Here is a 23084-nt window from a genome sequence, read left to right on the forward strand (position 1 = left end):
CAATATAGTGTCCTTTGGAATTTGCTGGATATAATTTTGATTGAGCTTTATAAGGTGTGTGTTTACATACCTGATCATCTGTGTTAATTGTGTCAGAAATATCTGGATTAATAACACTTTGAATTGGTACAGTGTGTTCTATTTCAATTTTCATGGGGTGCCTCTTCAAAGTCAAATTACGCGTACATTTGTGGAGATCTTTAAAGAGTTGAAAGCCATTAGGCCCACAAGATCTCGAAAAAGTCAGTCCTTTATTAAGCACCTTTTTATGATCATCAGTAAGAATAATTGATGATAAGTTAAAGATCCCTCTCTCTGCTGAGTCTAGCGCTCTTTATAGTAATCTCAGCATTTGGATTCTGCCCCCCCCCATCTCGTTCCTCTTCGGGTAGGAACCTTCTTTTCAAACCCTGTGGAGTCTCTATTTTTGTCCTCTCTGACTCGCCTCTTTTTTCTTTGGGTGGCACATGTCTGGCATTCACAGATTCTTAAAAAAGGGAGCGGACAGGTGATTGATGTCCAAACACCCCTCTAGCGGGTGTATAAGTATTCTTAACCCTATCATGACTTGTCTGCTGTCTGTATTCTATGTTTTGTTCTTTATCCTGATATTTAACTTTGTTCTTATAATTTCTGTGATTTTTATAATTATCCTTTTTGGAATAAGACTGGTCTCTCCTTAATTTATCATATTCTTGTATTCATAATTTCTTTGATATCTATCTCCACCATTAAAGTGTCCATCACGCCCACGATCATGATTCTGTTCAAAACCACTAGGTCTTGGCAAAGGGGGACCCCCCTTGTCCCCTTTATTTGGAACATAAGCGTGACTGACCACTCTACCTCTATCCCCATTTTTTGCCCAATCTATTTCTTATTGTTATCATAGTTCGCTCTATCGCGGAAAAACTTTTTATGCTTTGTTTTCGTTATCTCTCCCTCTTCAAAATCAAACTTTGTTTTCACTTCATACTTAATTTCTGAACAATCTTTGCTAATTACCAAAGGTTCAAGAAGTTTTATCACTTCTGTAATGTCTTTCTCTAAAATGGAAAGTTATGTATTACTTTCGTAAATAATTAGTCACATTAAGTCCATCAAAAATTGAGCCAATATTCTATTCCACTTTTTAAAAAAATTATCATTTTCCTTACCGAAAGTAGGACTTTTGAGAATGCGTAGGCCTCTTGGCACTCTATTGCATTCAATATATTTTTGCAGGGTTGTTTTTTCCCACCAGAATTTACTTATCGGTACGTGACTTCTGTAGCCACAACACCGACGTGCAGCTGCAGTACGGTTCTGTGTACTTTTCTGTCTTAGCTGCTACTTTGGTGGCGTCTCAGCAGTGACGTCACTGACTGTCGACAAGCATTGTCAGTGTTCCTTTGGGGCTGGAGTCTTCTACTTCTTATGAACATGGGGACTACTGACTCTGTTACCTACGGTTGCTGTATCATTTACCTCCATTACCAATTACCTCTGGGTCACAACCATCAGTGACGCTGTCTGGTTACGTAAGGAGGATTTTGGGGTTCTAGTGATGAAATTTCGGTGCCGGAAAGAACCCACTTAAACATCACAAGGGACTTTCGTGAGAGGGATCTGCATGGGACGCTTAATCCGAGGAGGATCGATCGTGCCCAGCTGTGGGGCCACCTACTGTGAAGAGAGCGACGTCTTCCGAATTTCACCTGGGGGACACCAGATGACAATCCCTCGACGAGTCCGGCTCCAGTGTTTGTTAACACATGTCTTGTAACATGAAATGCTTTTAAAGAATGTATCTGATGTACTGCACCGACACACTTTATTCGAGCAAATACCCAGTATGTACCTGGCAGATACCTGGAATGCGCCGCTCCTCACCTCTGACAAGCCCCGTTGCGTTTGCCTTCCCAGCCTGGGTTCATGCCTGGCTGACGGGCGGCTGATCTGTTAAATGATAATGATTAGGATTTAATAGGCTGCAATGCTTCGCGTGTCTACCAGATGGCATAAATTCATGAATTGTAATGCAGTATATATATATATATACTGTGCAGTATTGCAGCCAGCGGGAATAAAATGCTTCAATCCCTGCCTGGAAAATAACCCAATGCACTCGGGCAGAAAACAGTCACAAACCTCAATACACCCGGGTATACCCGAATTCGTGGGACTAGCCGAGCTCGAATAAAGTGTGTCGCCAGTGTACGCAGATTACTTACCCCCACTTTTTCTAATCAAATTTACGATTGAAAGTTCCAACCATTAAATTGGGACCAAAATACATTAGGCCATTCTGCATTTCTGCATTTATAATCCAGTGTCCTTTAGATTAGAACTCCCAGAGGCCATTAAAATACACCCAGTTTTCCACATTTCCCTGCTGAAACCATTCCGGGAGAATCCATTTCCTGGATTTAGCTTTCCTCTCCCTGATCCTCTCCTGGTGGATAATGGAGGAATTCATTATGGAGAGAATTTTGGACTCCAGGTTACACCGAGGGAGACTACAGTACCTGGTCCACTGGAGGGTGAGGGGGGGGGCTATGGCCCAGAGGAGTGGTTCTGGGAACCCAAAGACTTCGTAAATACTCCACGACTAGTCAGAGCCTTCCACCGGAGATATCCAGACAAGGATCGTCTGGAGAACACTCTTGGGAAGGGGGAGTAATGTCATGTGCTAGCCTGCAGTACCCATGCATCTCCACCGGGACTGCTGGTGGTCTGATAACTCTCTCAAGGAACATTCCAGACCGTGAAACCTGACACCTCGGCACCTTTCCTCTACCTCCTAGCCTGCCTATATAAACTTCCCCTTCCTCTCTGTCAGTGCCTTTTTATACTTGTTCCTCCAACTTGTGTTAGGTTCTTGTGTGTGCTGCTGCTATTGCTATTGTCCTGTTCCTGTCTCCTCATTGCTGACCTCTGCTCATGACTCTGACCATGCTATCTGCTGCCTGCCTTTGACCTCTGCTTGTGACCTCGACCATGCTATCTGCTGCCTGCCTCCAACCTCTGCTTGTGACCTCGACCACATTATCTGCCGCCTGCCTCTGACCTCTGATTGTGACCCCAACCACACTCCCTGCTGTTCCTGCCGCTGGGATCCACTCCAGCCATTGATCAACCCTTGACAGCCAAGTATTTGGTCCAGCGTGAATTGGTCAACACAGGTCAGTACACAACAAGAAGGTATGGCACATGACTAGAGGAGTGCTATGGCATCCTAGAGGTAATTAAAGATGTACTCTTCGAGAGGTTGAAAACATTTCCAAAATCTCAGGCAAACAGAATCTAAAGTTACGAGAGCTTGGAGATCTGCTGTTGGAATTAGAGACTGCAAAAGCTGATACATTTCTACCAGGTCTCAACTTTCTAGATACCGCTCCTGGAGTAAAATATATGTACCACATAACCTTCAAGAAAGATGGATCTCACAAGGTTCAAGATACAAAAAGGAGAAGCAAGTTGCCTTTCCTCCTTTTACATTCTTCTCAGCTTTAATTTGTGAATCAGCCGGGGGAAAAAATGATCCTAGCTTCGCCCAGGGTACATCAAGCATATGTAGTGCAAGTTACTTAAAGAATGAAAGACCAATGGCAATATACGATAATACTAAAACACATATCTTGGTCCACAGGATAGACATGTCTCCTACAAAATATACACATCATAATCATCTTATTGCTAATAGCAAGAAAACAGGGGTCCCAAGCAGGGAGTGTCCCATACACAAGAAACCACACCCTCTTAAGACGTGTATTGGGTTTAGAATGAAACCCTTAGAGGAATTCAGGAGCCTACTCAAGGAATTTGGAGTTTACTTCAAATACTGCGCTTCCATAAATCACCTGTTCAGAGACTGTAAAGAAGCTATCAAATGCACAGAGTGTGGTAGAAACAAGCATGTAGCAGCTTCACCGTACATCCAGAGACATTTAATCGTAACCAACTCAAGGCCCTACCCCCATGACAAAGCATAGTGGGGAGGAGGAGAAAAGAACATATCACTGTCATATCCAAGTGCACCAAGGTTTGTGGAGGACATGATGGGAGATCCTGCAAAATATGTATGCCATCTTTGATGATCAAAGCAACCAATCATTAGTCAGATCAGAGTTCTTTGACTTATACAACATACGAGACAACATTTCCCCCTACACACTCAGAACTGATGGAAACAACAGGGATGAGAGCAAACGGCTACACAATGTGTTCAATAGATGGTAGAATAAATATACCACTTCCTATGCTTATAGAGTGTAATCAGATGGTTGAGGACAGGAACAAAATCTCCACACTTGATGTGGAATGTCATCACCCACACCTTAGGGGAATAGCCGATCGCATTCTACGTTAGAACAAGACACCCATATCTTACTACTGCTTGGCAGGGACATCCTGTGAGTCCCCAAAGTCCGCAAACAGTGCAGTAGAGCTCATAACACCCTGTATGCCCAAAGACTTCACCTGTGATGGGTAATAGTGGGAGAAGTGTGCATCGGCAGTGCACAGACCAGACAACGTCGATGCCCTAAGAACAACATATTGGAGAATGGTCGTGCATCTCTCTTCAAACCATGTCCTAACCTCTTCCATGTGAAAGAAAGGCTTGGCCACAAAGAGAAACAAAGGCATATCACTGATACTTATAGAGATATCTTTGCATCAGAGAAGTGTTGTGATGGCCTAGTATTTACAGTTCAGCATTCTAGACGACAAAAGATGATGATAAACCAGCTCCATCAATGAAAGATAAAAATTTCTGAGGATGATAAATAAAAAACTGTTTAAAGACAAATCAAACAGCTGTGTGGCTCTGCTTCCATTCCGTTCACCCAGAAAGCGTCTCACAAACAACAGAGAGAAGGCCCTCACTAGACTTGTTTCACTACATTACAACTTGAAGAAGAAGTCACAAACAAAGGATCACTTTGTAGACTTCATGGAGAATATATTCCACAGTGGTCATGCAGGATGTGCTCCACCACTGAATCCACTGAAGGATGGCGAGGAATGCTGGTACCTTCCATCAAATCGTTTGCGGAATCCACGGAGTGTATTGGTAATAAGAGAAGGAGCGGCTCAGTGACGACACTGACAAGCCCTGAGTTTGAAGCAGGGGAACCTGGTTTAATTCCCGGTGTTGGCTCCTTGTGACCTTGGGCAAGTCACTTTATCTCCTTGTGCCTCAGGCACCAAAAACATAGATTGTGAGCTCTACAGACTGTGTCTGCAAAATGTCTCTGTAAAGCGCTATGTAAAACTAGCAGTGCTATAGAAGAACAAACTATTATTAGTATAATAATAAAAATATCCGCAAAATGCGAATCGCCCTTTTTGAAATTGATCAGCTGAAATCCGCTGACCAATGGAACCGACCAATCCGCTGTGGATCCAAATTTGTCCAAAAAATCGACTATCTCTAATGAAGAATCAAACATCCATACACAGCTATTACTATTTAATTCAAAGAGGTGAGAGAAAGAGATAGATTAACTAAATGATTTCTGTGTGAGTGTGCACTGTTCTGTGTCTGTGACTGTGTGATCTCTGTGGCAAACCTGCCTGCATTAGTTCATTGATATCTGGTTAAAAAATTTTTGCCTTTCTGTGTGCCCCTAGATCATGCTCATAGACAATACAGCTCAATGTGCGTTTCACTCTGAGGAGCCTTGAAACTATATGGTGCTGCATACATTGTATGCTCAAGTAACTATAAGGTCACTTTTTTTTTGTTGTAAAGTTAAGAGTATACATTGAATATAATTTCATCTGTATTAAAGATCATTTTAATAATAATGATATTGCATTAAATTCAGAAAGCAGATTGTGAGGTGTCCACACAGCCTTAGGATTTCAGCCATTCAAGAACTGCTGGGGAAAAAAAACAGGTGTAAGGTTATAGAGTAATATTTCTACATGAATATAACTTGTCAGAAAGTGGTAAAAGCAGTGTGAGCACAGGATATAGGTTTGAAAATATCAATGTGTTTGCCTCTAATATTTATATTAATCAAGTATGTTTCTCTACCGTTTCGGTGAAAATAAAAAAAAAATCTTGTGAATGGAATCCAGGAACTCATGTCTAGACATTATTTGAGTAATGGCAATGCGTTTATGTTACTAAAACCAGCAGTCACTTTCCCTAATAAATATCAACATCTATTTTCTACCTTTGAAATTATTGTACACATGACATGCAGTAATGTCATTCTTTTCATGGATATGGGTACTGTACCTTCTGTTTTCAAATGTAAACTGTGTAGATTTGTATGCTGTCTGAACAAAGACAAACTAAGATATTTATCACAGAAGAGAAATTAATTTAAAGGAGAAATCCCACAGGGTCGGCTAGTTAGGTTCTTAGGGATCCTATAATTTGGTTAGGATTTGTCATATGGGTGTTTTCTTTACACTTATCCCCCCCCCTGTCCTTATCAGAGAGTCAATAAAGATAAGGGGAGGCGGGGAGGAGGTCTTTGGCTGTACAAGCTCTTGCTGATCACACAGTGAGATAACACAAAATGGAGCTTCCAGAGGTAATTAAACCCCCTCCCAAGTCTAACTTTAAAAAAATAAATGAAAATACTTGTATCTATCATATTATGGTAACATTTAAAAAAAGTATCAATTAGTCAGACGAGACCCCATAAAGCGGCAATCCAAGCGGCCACTCCTTCATCCATTCATTTCAGCTCTGGCAGCTGCTCCCGCTCGCTAGCTGGGTTTATGTAATAATAATAATATTATTAATAATAATAATAATAACTTAATTTCATATAGCTCTTTTCTCCCAATGGAACTCAAAGCACTTCACAATTACAGAATAGTGCGAGGCACGCAGCACATAGGATTATTACAGACACAGCCCCTGCCCGATGAGTCTACAATCTATGATTTTAGTGCCAGAGGCTCAGGTAGATAAAGTGACTTAGAAAAAACACATACTTGTGTGATGCTCAAAACACAGAGCAATTCTTGCTAGATAGCATGAATGTAAGTGCAATCTTCAATGGTGAACCCTTACAGTAACTAAATGTTGTGCACTGGAGTCTTCAATACTGAATGTACTAACTGGAACAAATCCTTCTCTGCACTGCGGTAAGGATTCAACACACCCTGGTGTCCAGACTATTATATACAGGCATACCCCGCTTTAAGTACACTCACTTTAAGTACACTCGCGAGTAAGTACATATCGCCCAATAGGCAAACGGCAGCTCACGCATGCGCCTGTCATCACGCCCTGAACAGCAATACCGGCTCCCTACCTGTACCGAAGCTGTGCGCAAGCGGGGAGACTATAGAGCCTGTTACAAATGCGTTATTTACATCAGTTATGCACGTATATGACGATTGCAGAACAGTACATGCATTAATAAGTGGGGAAAAGGTAGTGCTTCACTTTAAGTACATTTTCGCTTTACATACATACTACAGTCCCATTGCGTACGTTAATGTGGGGTATGTCTGTACCTCAGCAATAAACATGAAAGACTCACATGTAGTTGCACTTCTCTTGAAACCAGATTCTGCTTGTCCTGGGGTACCAGCGTGCGTCCGCTTGTTGTTGATAGCAGGTAAAAAGAAGAAAAAAAGCAGAGCACTACTCCTCCATTGAAAAAAGTATTTAGGCAGAGAAAATGTTTACCCAAAGTAATGAAAAAAAATATTTAATAGAGGATACAAACACAGACATGTGGGCCTCTAAACAGCACCTACGCGTTTCAGGCAACAAAGCCCTTTGATGTTGTATCTTTCACCAATTGTAACACCAAATTTGTTGTCTATGTGCTAATACAGGTAAGCCCCGTTATAGCGCGGTCCTCGGGGGCCACCCGTCCGACCGTGCTACAAACGGGGTCGCGTTAATTAAATGAATTAATTAAACAAATTTTAAAATGGCCGCCGCGCCCGGGGTTCCGTGTCTACAGAGGGGGGAGAGCTGGGATCGCATCATCGCACTGTGCTACTCCTCCCTCCCCCCTCCTCCCTCCTCCCCAGCAGTCAGAGAGCTGCAGGCAGTGCTTGGAGACTGCGAGGCTCAGGGCTGCAGTCTCCTCTCCATGGCAATTTTACTCACATGTCCACTGATCACCTGCACAGCAGCTTCTCCTGCTCTCACTCGCAAACTTTTCAGGGACGCCGGGGGAGCCTGCCCTGTCTAGGAAGAGAGCTGTGTGTCTGTGTGACTGTGTGTCTGTGTGTCTGTGTGTCTGTGTGTCTGTGTGTCTGTGTGTCTGTGTGTCTGTGTTCCTGATAGCTTCTCCTGCTCTACACCACAGACATTCTATCCTGTGTGTGTGTGGGGGGGGGGAGGGGGGTTAGGGGGAGAGGGAGAGAGTGCGTGTGTGTGCTGTGCAGTGTCCTGTGAGTGTGTGTCCTGTGCAGTGTCCTGTGAGTGTGTGTGCTGTGCAGTGTCCTGTAAGTGTGTGTGCTGTGCAGTGTCCTGTGAGTGTGTGTGCTGTGCAGTGTCCTGTGAGTGTGTGTGCTGTGCAGTGTCCTGTGAGTGTGTGTGCAGTGTGCAGTGTCCTGTGAATGTGTGTGCAGTGTGCAGTGTCCTGTTAGTGTGTGTGCAGTGTCCTGTGAGTGTGTGTGCAGTGTCTTGTGAGTGTGTGCAGTGTGCAGTGTCCTGTGAGTGTGTGCAGTGTGCAGTGTCCTGTGAGTGTGTGCAGTGTGTGTGTGCAGTCAGTGTGTGCAGTGTGCAGTCAGTGTGTATAGTGTCCTGTAAGTATGTAGTGTCCTGTGAGTGTGTGCAGTGGTGCAGTGTGTGTGTGTGCAGTGAGTGTGTATGCAGTGAGTGTGTGTGCAGTGAGTGTGTGCAGTGAGTGTGTGTGAGCAGTGAGTGTGTGTGCAGTGAGTGTGTGCAGTGTGTGCAGTGTGTGCAGTGTGTGCAGTGTGTGCAGTGTGTGCAGTGTGTGCAGTGTGTGCAGTGTGCAAAAAATGTAAAAAAAAATAAAAATTTAAGATTTTTTTTTTTAAACGGGAGCCACGTGAAAACCGCGTTATAACCGATTCGCGTTATAACGGGTCGCGCTATAACGGGGTTTACCTGTATGTGGATGCAAGAAAAGATATGTCGGTTTAACAGCCAGAATGTTCAAACTACGTACGATGGAACACTTAAGACAGATTCTGAAAAGGGATGAAACCCATCCAGTTTCAAAACACTTTTCCGAATGTCAGTCTGGGCCAGTACAAAATTTCAGATCTATTGCTATTGATCATGTTAAGATCCACACCAGAGCAGGTGACAGAGTCAACACCCTTTATAAAAGAGATGCCCATTGGATTTTCGTCCTAGATACTTTAATTCCTAAAGGACTCAATACAGAATGGGATTTAAAATATTTTCTTGATTAAATGCTGTTATATTATTCAGTGTTTCTACTTTGTCTCACTCCTTTGACGTGGATTTAGAGAGGTAATTTACCTTTTTCTATTACCATAGTTCAACACATCTGAGTAGATCTACTCTGTTTTCTGTGTTCTTTGACATTATTGTATGATATACTAATTTGAGCTCTGGGAGTGTATCTGTTACTCTGTATTTTTTTTTTTTTATTATGAGGAAGAGATATCAATCAACACTTTGGTTTGTAATATTACCATCTAAAAATATATTGTTTAACTGTGGTCGTTTGGTAGACTAAATAGAGTGTAGTTTGATTCTAAATACGGCAGACAGGTTATATAGGGCAATTGAATACTCATAGAATTATTATGATACATTTGCTGTCATTCAATGTATGTGATTTTTTACATACAGATCACTACTTCTATTTAATACTCGTGAATCTAATACGATACTCAATAACATGGGTCTCGTTCGGTATTCATATCATTCTCACTAACCCTGATGAATATTTAGAACGAGATGACAGCTGCTGTTCATTTCTATTATCCTGTGAGTTCTCTGATTGCTCTATTCTATATAACAGGTCGTTCAATACTAATAGTATATATTTTCCTACTAGCAGTATTATTTGCTATGCATATTTTTCTGATCAAGTTGAACTATTTTGCATTACATTTGTTGGTCCTTATTTGCTTATGGAATCAGCACAATGTGTTTAACGACGCAGATCTATCTATAAAATACAATATTTCAGCAATGTGTTTTCAGTTAGATGTTAGATGCAAACATTACAATGATAGATTATACCATCTTAAATCGAACAGAATTCAAGGAACTAAGCGTCTATTCTTTTTTACACCAAGTGGCAGTATGATGATGTAGTTTAATAAACTTTTTTTATTTTTATGCTATCCCGGTGAGTTGTGGAGTGCTTTACATCAGAGTTTTTGCAGTCCAGCCCATCCTTCGTTGTACTTTTCATATATTTATTTACTGAGCCACTCCTTCTCTAAGGTGGATTTTCATAGCTCTCATGTCCTGCGGGCCAATAGGAAGCCATGATGTCATCCGGTGCGGCTTCCTATTGGCCCACGGGATGACGGAGCTTTTGCTGAGATAACGGCACCCCCATCGGAGATAAGTATCTCGGAAAGCAGAGGGTGACCAGAGCTGAAATGAATGGGGTTCAGCTCCGGAGACCCACCTGTTTCAAACCCATGTGAAAAAAATGCTGCTTGGATTTCTCCTTTAAGCAAGTTCACTTTGGCCCTAGGAGGGATTTAAAAGAAAACCTGTGACATGTCTAATACATGATTTGAAGTATTTCATTTGGGGATAATTTACATGTCACTAACCAGAACCCCTGTGAAATACAGTATATGCAAACTGGGCGCTCTATCCTTGCTGTATCAGCAGGGCGAATTAAAGAGGTATCCTAGGACTCACATCTGGAATGTATTCTGCCTTTCTGTACATTGTTGTTTCTCGCTTGTAACTACCAGGTCTGAGTGAGGAGGTAAAACCTCCCTGGATAACAGACTCCTCCAAATTGTTTCATAAGCTCCCATGTGTGACTAGAAGAAAATAGTGCAGTGCATCAAAGCAAGCTTTTTCCTACGTAATGTATAGGCTCTTAGGAGAAATCTTGCTGAGGTCCAACCCTGATTATGTAACTTTGTTAGCCTGCAGTACATATTATTATTAACATTTATGTGTGAAGCGACAACATATTCCACAGCTCGGTACAATGACGAAACAGAGTGATAAAAATGATACAAACAGAATGACATGGCCGCACCATATTATTTTACTGTGAAAACCACACTGAACTTTGTGTGTTTCACACAGTGGAAACCACTACGGAAAAAAAAATGTTTTGGGATATTTCTGCATATCACATTTCCCTCCATAGGGGCTTTTTGCTTTGGGGACTGGCTACATCAACCAAAGGAAATCTGCAAATAATTTACAAAGTTATATGCACATTCCTTAACCTTTTAACTTTTCACCCAAAACGTGATCAGCCTCTACAGTATTGCATGTAAAATGTTCCGTAAAGTCTCTGCTGGTTTATTTTTTTCAACTTCCCATAACTGACCTTGTTTCATCTTAAAGCAGCAATGCGGGTTTCATTTATTTATTTCCATTTTTAATTGAAGCAGGGTGTCTCCGAAGCTGAGCTGTGTTAATTTCAGCCCCTGCTTACAGAGATACTTACCTCGGTAGGGGACGCAGGTATCTCTGTGGAGTTTTAATGTCGTGGTTACGCGGGCCAATCGGAAGTCGCACCAGATGACATCACAGCTTCCTATTGGCCCGTGTGACATGGGCATGTAAACCCCGCCATTATATTAGGCACACAATTCCCTGGCTGCAGATTCTAGCACCCCCTATGGAGGTATGTATCTCAGGGTCTCAGTTGCAATTAACACAGTTCAGCTACGGAGACCCTCTGCAGCAATTCTGTAATAATAATAAAAAAAATAACAACAAAAAAAAACAATAAATGAACCTCGAGGGAAGGCTAAGAAAAGTTTTTACCGGTGAAATGTGTTCGATCTCCAAAATATATATGAATACCTCTCTCATGCATGTCGAAAGCAGTGGAATGTCGCTTGTTTTTTTGTTTCCTACTCTGAACTGCTCTTAATGACACGAAGAAGAGTAACTGACAAAACCACATACCATCCTAATGAAATCATGGCAGTGGGGGTACAAAGGAGATCAGTCTGGTTTTACCTGTTTTAAAGAGCAACAGCCTGCATCATTATACTTAATGAAATATTCATGTTGGTACATACACATACTTGAAATAACGAAGGCATAATGCACGTAACATCTTAGTGGATCATTACATTTTCTTGTTGATGTGATTTTTTTAACCACCCACTGCGGTTTAATTTATTAGTAAATGAAAACAGCAAAGTACTAAAAGGAAATAAGAAGTCTGATCAGTTGTGTTTTGGGTGTAGGAGCTTCGGACTCCAAATTAATAAACATACTTGGCATGTAGAAACAGGATTATGTCTCTAGCAGTTAATGTAAGTAAAATTTCAAGGCTGGGTAGGTTTACCATACACATTTTAAGATATGGTGGGTGAAAAAGGCGACAAAAAACCTCCACTGTTAGCATATAGCCAATAAAGAATATCACTTGTCAGTAGATTCACATGTCTAATATATATATATATATATATATATATATATATATATATATATATATATATATATATATATATATATATAGCAAATGCCAGCAACCAACCTCACACTGATGATACCCATCAAGGTTGAAACATGTCTGTGGGTGGGTTTACTGGCTTTGCATCTCCCAAGCTCTTGCTTAAAAGCTGTGTCTAAAGCAGCATGCATTGGCTAAGGGTTGCTCATGTAATGTGAGCTTAAGATAAAAGGTGGCACTGTGTGCTCATTTGCATGTCATTTCCCAGAATCCCTTGCTGCAGTGGAAGTGCTGTGTGCTGGGTGATAATGGTGAAAGACAGGGTTGCAGACCTGTCTAAGACATGCAAATGAATATACAGGAATATTTGCAGTTGCTTTATATATATGTCTATACTGGTTGGTATATATATATATATAAGTTCTTCAGTATTCGGTGATACCTTTTTTATTTGGACTAACAATTTATGTCATAGGACAAGCTTTCGAGAGTTCTCCTCTCTTCTTCAGGTCAAGCAATACTGATATACAAAGGAATCTATGGCTAAAACAGTGTGGAGAGAGGGAAAAAAAAAACAACAGATATTTACTGTAGATAAGGTAGGGTGTTAAGTGTTTGAAGCCAGGGGACAGTGTCAAAGAAAGGTAGGGAGGGGAAGGGATGCTGGGGGGGGGGAGAGAAAGTGTGGATAAGAGTGGAGGCAAGCAGGATAATTACAGACAATTTTGGTAGGGTGTGAGAAAACCCATGTCCACATTAAGTCCTTTGGTTTTGGTGTCAAAGAGTCTTATCATTCTGAGTTCAAATGTTTTCTGTTCTTGGGTGCTTTTAAACATTCCATTGAGGATTTTTACATCATTTATGGAATGATCTGGTTGTGAGAAGTGATGTCCCACAGGTGAGCAGTATCTTCCTTCTTCGTGATGGAGTATAGAGTGTCTGTGCATATTCATTCTTCCTTGTAGTTTTGTAATTTGCATTACAAAGTAATACTAGTAGCACAGAAACTCTATACTCCATCACGAAGAAGGAAGATACTGCTCACCTGTGGGACATCACTTCTCACAACCAGATCATTCCATAAATGATCTAAAAATCAAAATCCTCAATGGAATGTTTAAAAGCACCCAAGAACGGAAAACATTTGAACTCAGAATGATAAGACTCTTTGACACCAAAACCAAAGGACTTAATGTGGACATGGGTTTTCTCACACCCTACCAAAATTGTCTGTAATTATCTTGCTTGCCTCCACTCTTATCCACACTTTCTCTCCCCCCCCCCCCCCAGCATCCCTTCCTCTCCCCACCTTTCTTTGACACTGTCCCCTGGCTTCAAACACTTAAAGCTGCAGTTCAGTCTTTTTTTTTTTTTTTTTTTTACATTTTTTTTTTACTTCAATAGTTTTATGTGTGCAATCTCTAATTAGCTAAAGAACAGTATAGCTGCAGCTCAATTTGTTTTCCATGTATTGATAGGTCGAAATTTGGTGACATATTAAAAGCTGGCATTTGTTTATAATCTGCTTGACTGGCAGTGGAAGCTCATGAATATTCATGACCACTGCTGCATTGACAAGTGCTAGAGGGAGGGCAGGGGTGTGCCAGAGCTTGTGACAGGACAAGAAGGGGCAGTGCCTTAGCAAATGGCTGTTAAAATAGAATACAAGAAAATTGGTCTTTCAAAGTTGTTTTTTTAAAAACAGAAAATGCTAAAAGTATTTTTTCTTACTACAGAACTGATTTATTAAAAAAAACAAACATGCAGGATATTGACTGAACTGCAGCTTTAACACCCTACCTTATCTACAGTAAATATCTGTTTTTTTTGTTTGTTTTTTTCCCTCTCTCCACACTGTTTTAGCCATAGATTCCTTTGTATATCAGTATTGCTTGACCTGAAGAAGAGAGGAGAACTCTCGAAAGCTTGTCCTATGACATAAATTGTTAGTCCAAATAAAAAAGGTATCACCGAATACTGAAGAACTAATTTATTCTGCACTATCGCAACTGGACTAACACGCTATTTTCTGCTTTTTATATATATATATATATATATATATATATATATACCAGTATACCATATACCAACCAGTAATATATATATATACCAACCAGTATAGACAGATCATATTATAGAGAGAAAGAAAAATAATTGACATTTTTTATTTTTTAAAGGGGGAATTAAAATGGCCTAAGTTGAAACTGTATAAGTATATACATATACCAAAAAACTATTCATGGAGTCTGATCATGAATGTACATATACATTGATTTACCTATTAGAATGTACAGTGTTGTTAGTTACCGTGGTTACCAAATTAATTTTCATTTTGATTTTTAATTTCTCTGAAATGGGTCAAGCAAATTGTCTGAAAATGTAGTACAAGTTGCAAAATAATAATTTTTTTTGATGTTTTGTATAAAAAATCTGGTCGATGATTTTCTTTTTTTGTTATCACTTAAAAAGAAAATGAATTCTAAGATGGAGGCTGCACTGATTCAGTTGAAACTTCTGGCAAACCTAAGATAGGATGGCAGATAAGTACCCACAAAATATAATCAGAATTGATAAAGGCTTTTGGTCCCTGGAGAAAGAACACATGAGCAAAACCACAAACACTCAACCAGTCTAGTAGAAGTCTCACAAAGTCTTGTAGAAGTTTTCACTTCACTTGCTATGCTCGCTTGCTCATCCAAAAACACATAATATTTTTCATTATGGATCTAAAAAAAGCAATTATCCATTTATAAGTTACAGTATTTTTGGGGTTTCTTAGAATTCCCAAGCAACACTGGGTACTTTCTAGTCTTGTAATAATTAACAATGTTTTAGATTACTTGGAAAGGTGCACAAGAAATAAAATGAAAGGTATCATAGTGCCCTAAATTTTAATATGAATACTGACGCTTATTGATGATACACATACATACTATTAAAGGGGCAGTCCCACTTCTTAATTATTTTACATAGAAGGCAAGCTGGGGGGCGGTTCCCCGGAGCCGAACTGTGTAATTCGCCCGCATGATGTGGGGGGATTAAAATTTGCGGAAGTACCAGCAACACCTTATCCAGTAAATATCTCAGAAAAAGGGGGTCCCCAAAGCTGACATGAAAGGGGTTCAGTTCCGGGGACTGCACCTTTAAAGAGCATGGCGTGATACCATTGATGGAGACGATACAACTTCATGCCAAGTGGCCATATCTGTATTTCATTTTTTACCCTATTTTTGAAAATAATTTTAATGGGACTAATCGGGGACTAGTTATCAAAATCTGGCTGCGTAACTGGGACACAATTGAGACGATGCGGGCTATCCATTGATCCGTGATAGTGCCGATTTGGGTACAATATTTCATGGAAACTCGTATTGACTTCCATGGAAGTGACCTGATTGGTACGATCACAGTTTAATGAATAATCCCCAATTGGAAGCAGAAGGACTTTTTCCTTTGATCAGTCTGGTGCACGGGTTTTATTCCATTTTGGCAGCTGATTTACCCATTTGTTTGTCATGTGTGTGACCAAGCATTGTGTTTTCCTTTTCTAGAATAACGAAACCTTTAACGTTTGCTGACTGTGTTGGGAACGAACTACCTTTGGGATGGGAAATTGTTTACGATCAACAGATTGGAGTATATTATATGGACCACATAAACCGTAAGTTGGCATTGTATATTACGTTTACTATAGGACCTACAGTATTTATCAAACTCTCCCTGAGGCAAAACTGGTGCACACAAATGCCCCAGCTTTGTCAAAGGAGAAGAATTCCCCAAACTCACTATGTACAGTAAAATGGTGGAGATTCGGCGCTACTGCGCATGTCTGAAAAAAGGCTCCCCGGATGTCTCTTCAATAAACTTTATTCAACACACACCAGGGCTACACCAGCGTCTCCTCCTCAACGCGTTTCACCCTTACACAGAGGGCTTCGTCAGACTCCCTGGCACTCACTATGTACAGTATGTATGTTTCTATGATATTTTTTGTATATTTGTTAACGAAGCTATATCACATTTCTGAAGTTGTTGTATTGAAACTTCTTTTTATTTGGTGATTTGGGGCACAGCCCTCACATTCGGGTACAGAAAAACATATGGAACAAATACAGCACAACCCCGTTATAACGCGATCCGTTACAACGCGAATCCGCTTATAACGCGATGCAGGCGTGGCTCCCAATTTTCATATTTATGAATACTTTACAACACGATTATTGGTATCTTAAATACTTTATTGTACAATGCATACAATTGTGCATTATTTCTAACGCGATCCGCTTATGACGCGATGTGATTCTTTGGACTCCAAGCACAGCGTTATAAGGGGGTTGAGCTGTAGCAGGAGATCCGGCCCTAAATCATCAAAAATTCATAGTCGATCAGCCACTATAGTTTTATGTTAATATTCAAATACATGTTGATTCCATTCCCTAAAACTAGCAAATAGTATTGTTCTTATCATTTATTGACATGATGCAAACATGTTCTACAAAACAGGGAAGAAGGTTAACAATGTAATGTACATAACATATTACATTAGAACAAACTGGTACAGCAGGTGGAAAATCTACTGCTCAAAAGAGCTTACAGTCTAAAAGGAGGGAAAGGCTGATGGTAATGTAGGCATGTAGCTACTTAGCATTCTTCGACAGGTAATGGCAATATTGTTATGCACCAATAGAAATGTCAGATAGATGTTAGTCATGTAATGACTTACAGTCAAAGTATGTTTAAAACTCCATGAATTATAAATGCTATCCTTAGTTCACAATGGGCGTCAGTTAGAAAAAGGAGACTGATTAGGGCTAGTCATAGCTCATTATTACCTGTGCAATGCGGTGAAGAATCGTGCTAAAAATACTCATAGCAATTGGTTATGTAATAATAATACGTTTATTTCATATAGTGCTTTTCTCTCAATGGGACTCGAATCACTTCACAATTACAGTATAGTGCGCAGTACGTAGCACATAGGAATGTTTACAGACACCATCCCTGCCCTGTGGAGCTTACAATCTATGATTTTGGTGCCTGAGGCACAGGGAGATAAAATGACTTGCCCATGGTCACACGGAGCTGACACCAGGGATTAAACTAGGTTCTTCCACAAGGACCAGGGGAGCGTCGTAGGTACCATAAAAATAAAGAAACATCACATAGTGTAGTAATGTTAACAAAATAATTAGCAGTAAATGGGCTCGCAAATGGCTACTCACAATAGAGTACAAATATCAGGCAGTCATCCAACTGAAGGGGTGGATGTTCCCATAGATGTGCAGCAATATTCAGCAGCCAGTCTCAAAAGAAAAAGAACAAACCAATGTGTAGAACGAAAAATCTAATAACACACGGTGAAATACAATTGAAGGCTTACACTTAAGAAGATTTTTGCACATGTAGCAGGTGCACAGCGGGTCGCGATCTCCCTGTGTAGCGCATTGCTCTCCGGAATACTTCCGCATCCACGCCGGGGGTCACACGTCACTTCCGGTGCGGCTGGAACCTCCGGACTCGGTGGTGCAGATGCGCTCTTGGTGCTCTCTCTCACAGATCGGCTCCTGATGAAGCCGTGCTGCTACATGTTATACACTGCGCTTGAAAATCTTCTTAAGTGTAAGCCTTCAATTGTATTTCACTGTGTATCAATAGATTTTTCGTTCTACACATTGGTTTGTTCTTTTTCATTTGAGACTGGCTGCTGAATATTGCTGCACATCTATGGGAACATCCACCCCTTGAGTTGGATGACTGCTTGATATTTCTACTCTATTGTGAGTAGCCATTTGCGAGCCCATTTTTTTTACAGGATCAGAACAAGAGGGTCCTCGAGCTGAAGCTGGCTATTTTCAGCTCAGCAGATCACCTGGTTCCCGAGATACTTATTGGTGAAGTTACCGACTTTAAATCTCCCTCCAGGGGAAACAGAATGACTGGCAAATCTTTGGCCAATAGGAAAACACAACATCATTCGTTGAGGCTTCCTATTGGACGGCCATTTAAATCCCCTTAGAAAACAGAAAGTCATACCGGTAACTTGACTGGAAAGTATCTTGGAAACCCAGGTAGAGAGGTCCCCAATGCTGAAAATAGGGCGGTTAAGCTCCGTAGGATGTGTAGTATGAACTGCAAGATAGCTGTGTTAGGAGATACAATAGAATTCTTCAAAAGAAAGGTTGGACATCTTTTTAGAAAGGAATAGTATACAGGAATATACCAAATAAGTAAACATGGGAAGGATGTTGTTTCAGGGAGAAATCTGATTGCCATTATTTTAAGTCATGAAGAAATGTATTTTCCCCCTTATGAGACATCATTGATTAAAACTACGTGCATTAAGTACTAACAAATGTTTTGGGGATCATTTCAGCTTTAGACTCTAAATTCCATCACCTCGAATCCTCCCCTCCTTCCGTAAACACTTTGTTTAATCATAAAAACACTTACTGTATTTTAGACGTTATTGCCACAAGGTAGAAAGAGCTGGCTACTGGATACACTTTTTTTGTGCTGTTACACAGTAACAAAGTTACACAGTAGCTGAGGTTGAAAAAAGACATACTATGTAAATCAATCTATGCTACATTTAGATGATCGATACTTATCCTATATTTGTATTGACAGTATTTTGATCCAGAGGAAGGCAAACGAAAATGACTTGACTGAAAAGATTAATGATTATCTACTATATATACTGCATATATAAAATATGTCATGACTGAAAAGGATAATTTTGTATACTTTATGTATAATATATATTCATTTTACTAATACATAACACATATGGGTTGGTGTACCAATGTAGAAAAAAAGTGTGTTTTGACGCACAACTCTGTAATCTGGAGCTGAGCTGCAGAATATGTAAGAACAGTTTCCTACATCTGATGCAACGTTTTAGATTTATGAAATATCAAGATTTTTTGTGTCAAATAGACAACAAAAAGTGGCGTAGAGAAGGGATGGCCAACACCAGTCCTGAAGGGCCACTCGGTAAATGACTGAGCCACTGATTGAGCCACTTGTGCTGAAGCAGGGATATCCCTAATACCTGGACTGCTGGTGGCTCTTGGGGACTGGAGTTGGCCACCCCTAGCGTAGGGAGTCAAAGATTATAATATGTGCACCAGGCAACTCCTCCCCAACTCCTCCTACTGACACTACTCAAGGTGTAACTAGGGTAAGGTAGATAGAGCAATGTACTTTGATACATAGGTGCAGGATGGAAATTAACCAGTTTTGCTACATAGACTCCATATGTGGTTATTCACTAGTGAAAGCTCTTATCTGTTTTGCTGTATTAAGCCTGTCAATGTAGTGTTCACACACATATCTGATAAGCTATTTCTCAAAGTAAACACAAAACATTGGAGTTTATATAAAAATAAAATATGTAGGGGATTGTTCACCTCTTTGTATATGTTTTATATTTGAACTTTTCATTGTGTGCATGGGTTACGTATAATAATGTTAACAACAACAAAGTTTCTTTCCATTTTTTTCTTTTACCACCTCCAACATGCTCGATTTTTTTTTTAAGCAAGAAAAAGGTAGGAAGTGAGAAAAAATAAATATGGTTTACAGGTTATCGTAGTTTAGTCAATTTGGTTCATATTTGCAGAGAAGTCCTCCTGGTGCCAGATGACCGCTTACTACCCATTAAAGATGGGTACATGTTTTGCCAACATTCGAATTCACTGCGAAAAAAACCCATATTTTTGTCTTTTCAAATATTTCAAATAAAAAATCAGAGACTATTTGAAAAAACATTTTATTTAGAGAATATTCGGAAATATATATACTGCAGTGCCAACGAGTATTCTAAAATAAATTTGGGGCAATCACCAACAAGACCCAGGTACATACTGGATACATCCTGGGTACATGCTGCAACATTTCAGTGACAGTTCTGCAGTCAGACTAATGGCCCATTGGATTAACAGCGGGGGGTCCCTGGCAGTCCCATTCAAACTGAATGGGACTGCCAGGGACCCCTGCTGTGTTAATCCGATGGGCCATTAGTCTCTGCAGAAATGTTGCAGCATGTACCCTGCATGTACCTGGATCTTGTTGGCGATAGCCCCAGATTTTCCATGGCAAATTTTAGAATAATCGTCGGCGCACCTGTATATATAAACGCAGGCAACATTTTAGCTTTGGGACAAAAATGCAAGTATAGTTTGTACGGCAAATTGGATCAATTTCGCTAAAATCTTTGAACCTGAATGTTCCTTTCTTCCAAAATAAACCCAGGAAGCAAAGTTCAACACATTTTCCCATCTCTATTATCTATTCATTGGAAGTTGCCCTATGGCAAAGCACCACTAGCAAATATTATCCTTAGTCTGGAGGTGGGCATTATCTGCGCAATAGATTGGCTGCCTTATGCATTTTGCCCATGTAGCTTCAATAATCACTTGCAATGGCAAACATTCCATATACAGTGCTAAGCATATCAAATGATATATGCATGTCTGACTGCACATTCCCCTGTCCTCACTCACTGGGAATTTAAACGTTGAAATATGTGAAACGCAGAACATTTGTGGATGTTAGAAAGATGACTTATATATTATGAAAGGAAAAGCGGTATACCTATTAGTTTGTGGCTATGTTCTGTATGTGTAAAACCAAGAGGAAAAACACACGTGGAGTTATTTAAGGTGAAACAAGTTACAGTACTGCAAATGTCAGTTTGCTTCATAACAACTTAGGGAATATGTATTAAAGGAGCAATTCATGCTTTTTTTATTATTGTTTTTTTTAACATTGGTTGGAAGCTGGGGCAAGCAGAGCTGAACCCCCTTAATTTCAGTTCCGGGACCCATTGCTTCATGAGATACAGACCTCCGTAGGGTTTGCCGTTATCTTGGCAAAGTTTAAAGCTCTCGCGTTATGCGGGACTATAGGAAGCCGAACCTGATGACGTCACGGCTTCCTATTGGCTCTGCCACTACCTGAACCGTGCTAGCCAAGTGAAGAGGCTACCGGCATCCCCGTGGAGGAGGTAAGTATCTCTGGAAGCACAAGGAGCCCAGTGCTGAAATTAATGGGGTTCATCTGCGGAGACCACCTCCGCTTGGATTGCCTCTTTAAGAGTGACAAAAGAGCATTATGACCGAAAGTTGACATGGTAAGTAACAGGTTTATGTTGCTTCGGTTTGCATTAATGGGGGTTAATCATGAAAGTGCGATAGTGCCAGTTAGGGTTAGCGTACATCAATTAATGGGTGCTTTCCTTTCGGTAGTCCTGATTGGCAGGCACTATTGCAATTTAATAAAAACCCCCAATGTGTCTGTATGCTTTGCAAAAAATTTGCTCCCGTGAGCAATTTGGGGAGTAGTTTCTGGAGCAGTTAGAAGATGTGCTCTGAGCAATATTATAATCAGGGAGTCCGGTTTTTGGGTATTTATTTTTTTGGTTAATTCAGTGTTTATTTATTTATTTTTTCTGGAGTTTTCATTTTCAGAAAGTGGCTATCCGCTATGGTAATGAAGCTGCTTTAATGTAATTTTTATTATTCATGTTAGGGTGTCTCCTGAGATGAACCACATTGATTTCAGCCTCGGGAACCCCCTGCTTCCCGAGTTACAGGCCCAGATATGGGGTGCCAGTATCTCCTTCATTATTTAAATCCCCCGGTCATGTGACACGGACGATTTAAAAATGGTGGCGATACTGGCACCCGATGCCCCATACTAGGGCCTGTAACTCGGGAAGCAGGGGGTCACTGAGCCTGAAATCATAGCGCTTCAGCTCAGGAGACCCCCTGCTCCCGCACACTATTAATAAAAATGACATTAAAGGAGCTTTATTACCATAGCAGATAGCCTCTATGGTAACGAATGTGTTACATTTTTAATACGAGTTTTATTACTAGTGTATGGTAGCAGGGGGTCTCCGGAGAAGAACTGCGTTGATTTTGAGATCCGGGGACCCCCTGCTTCCCGAGATACAGGACCTGTTATGGGGTCCCCCAGTATCTCCTATGCATTTAAATGTTCCGCGTCACGTGATTGTGGGAATCAAATGCATAGAAGATACCAGCACCCCATAACTGATTCAGCCTATCTCTTACTGCGCGTCTCTTACCGGCCCGGTAGACCCCGGTAGGATTAACACAGCAGGGATTCCTGCTGTGTTAATCCAATGAGTCATTAGTCTGCCGCGGCAAATGTTGAAAGGGTTTCGGGGAGATCTCGAAAACCAATTCGAGAAAAAATGGCGGATAACGGTGCTGCATCTGTACAAAGAAAGGCTGAACGAGCTTCTCAGTGAGTAAAGACACTGACTCAGATAACAATGACACAGAGTTTTAGGAAGGGGAGCCTGATTCAAATTCCCAGTGGGAGATCCTTGTGACCTTGGGCAAATCACTTCATCTCTCTATGGCACAGGCACACAAAACATAGATGGTAAGCTCATATGGGCAGGGACTGTGTCTGTAAAACATCTTACGTACAGTTCTGCCTAGCGCACTTTATTGTAATTGTGAAGCGGTTTGAGTCCCATTGGGAGAAAAGTGCTACATGAAATCAAAGTAGAAAAAA

General features: G+C 40.6%; 1 protein-coding gene across 4 annotated transcripts in view; it reads left to right on the top strand.

Moving 5' to 3' along the window:
* The window catches only part of WWC3 (WWC family member 3), a 253016-nt gene that overhangs the window by 93071 nt on the left and 136861 nt on the right, over nt 1–23084 (top strand). For all 4 annotated transcript variants that reach the window (XM_075589397.1, XM_075589399.1, XM_075589400.1 and 1 more), the window contains exon 2: nt 16085–16194. In XM_075589397.1, the coding sequence (XP_075445512.1) occupies nt 16085–16194 (110 nt within the window). The remainder of the gene's footprint in view (nt 1–16084; nt 16195–23084) is intronic.

Source organism: Ascaphus truei, chromosome 3 (assembly GCF_040206685.1).
Source record: "Ascaphus truei isolate aAscTru1 chromosome 3, aAscTru1.hap1, whole genome shotgun sequence".
In the NCBI taxonomy this organism is placed as follows: Eukaryota; Metazoa; Chordata; class Amphibia; order Anura; family Ascaphidae; genus Ascaphus; species Ascaphus truei.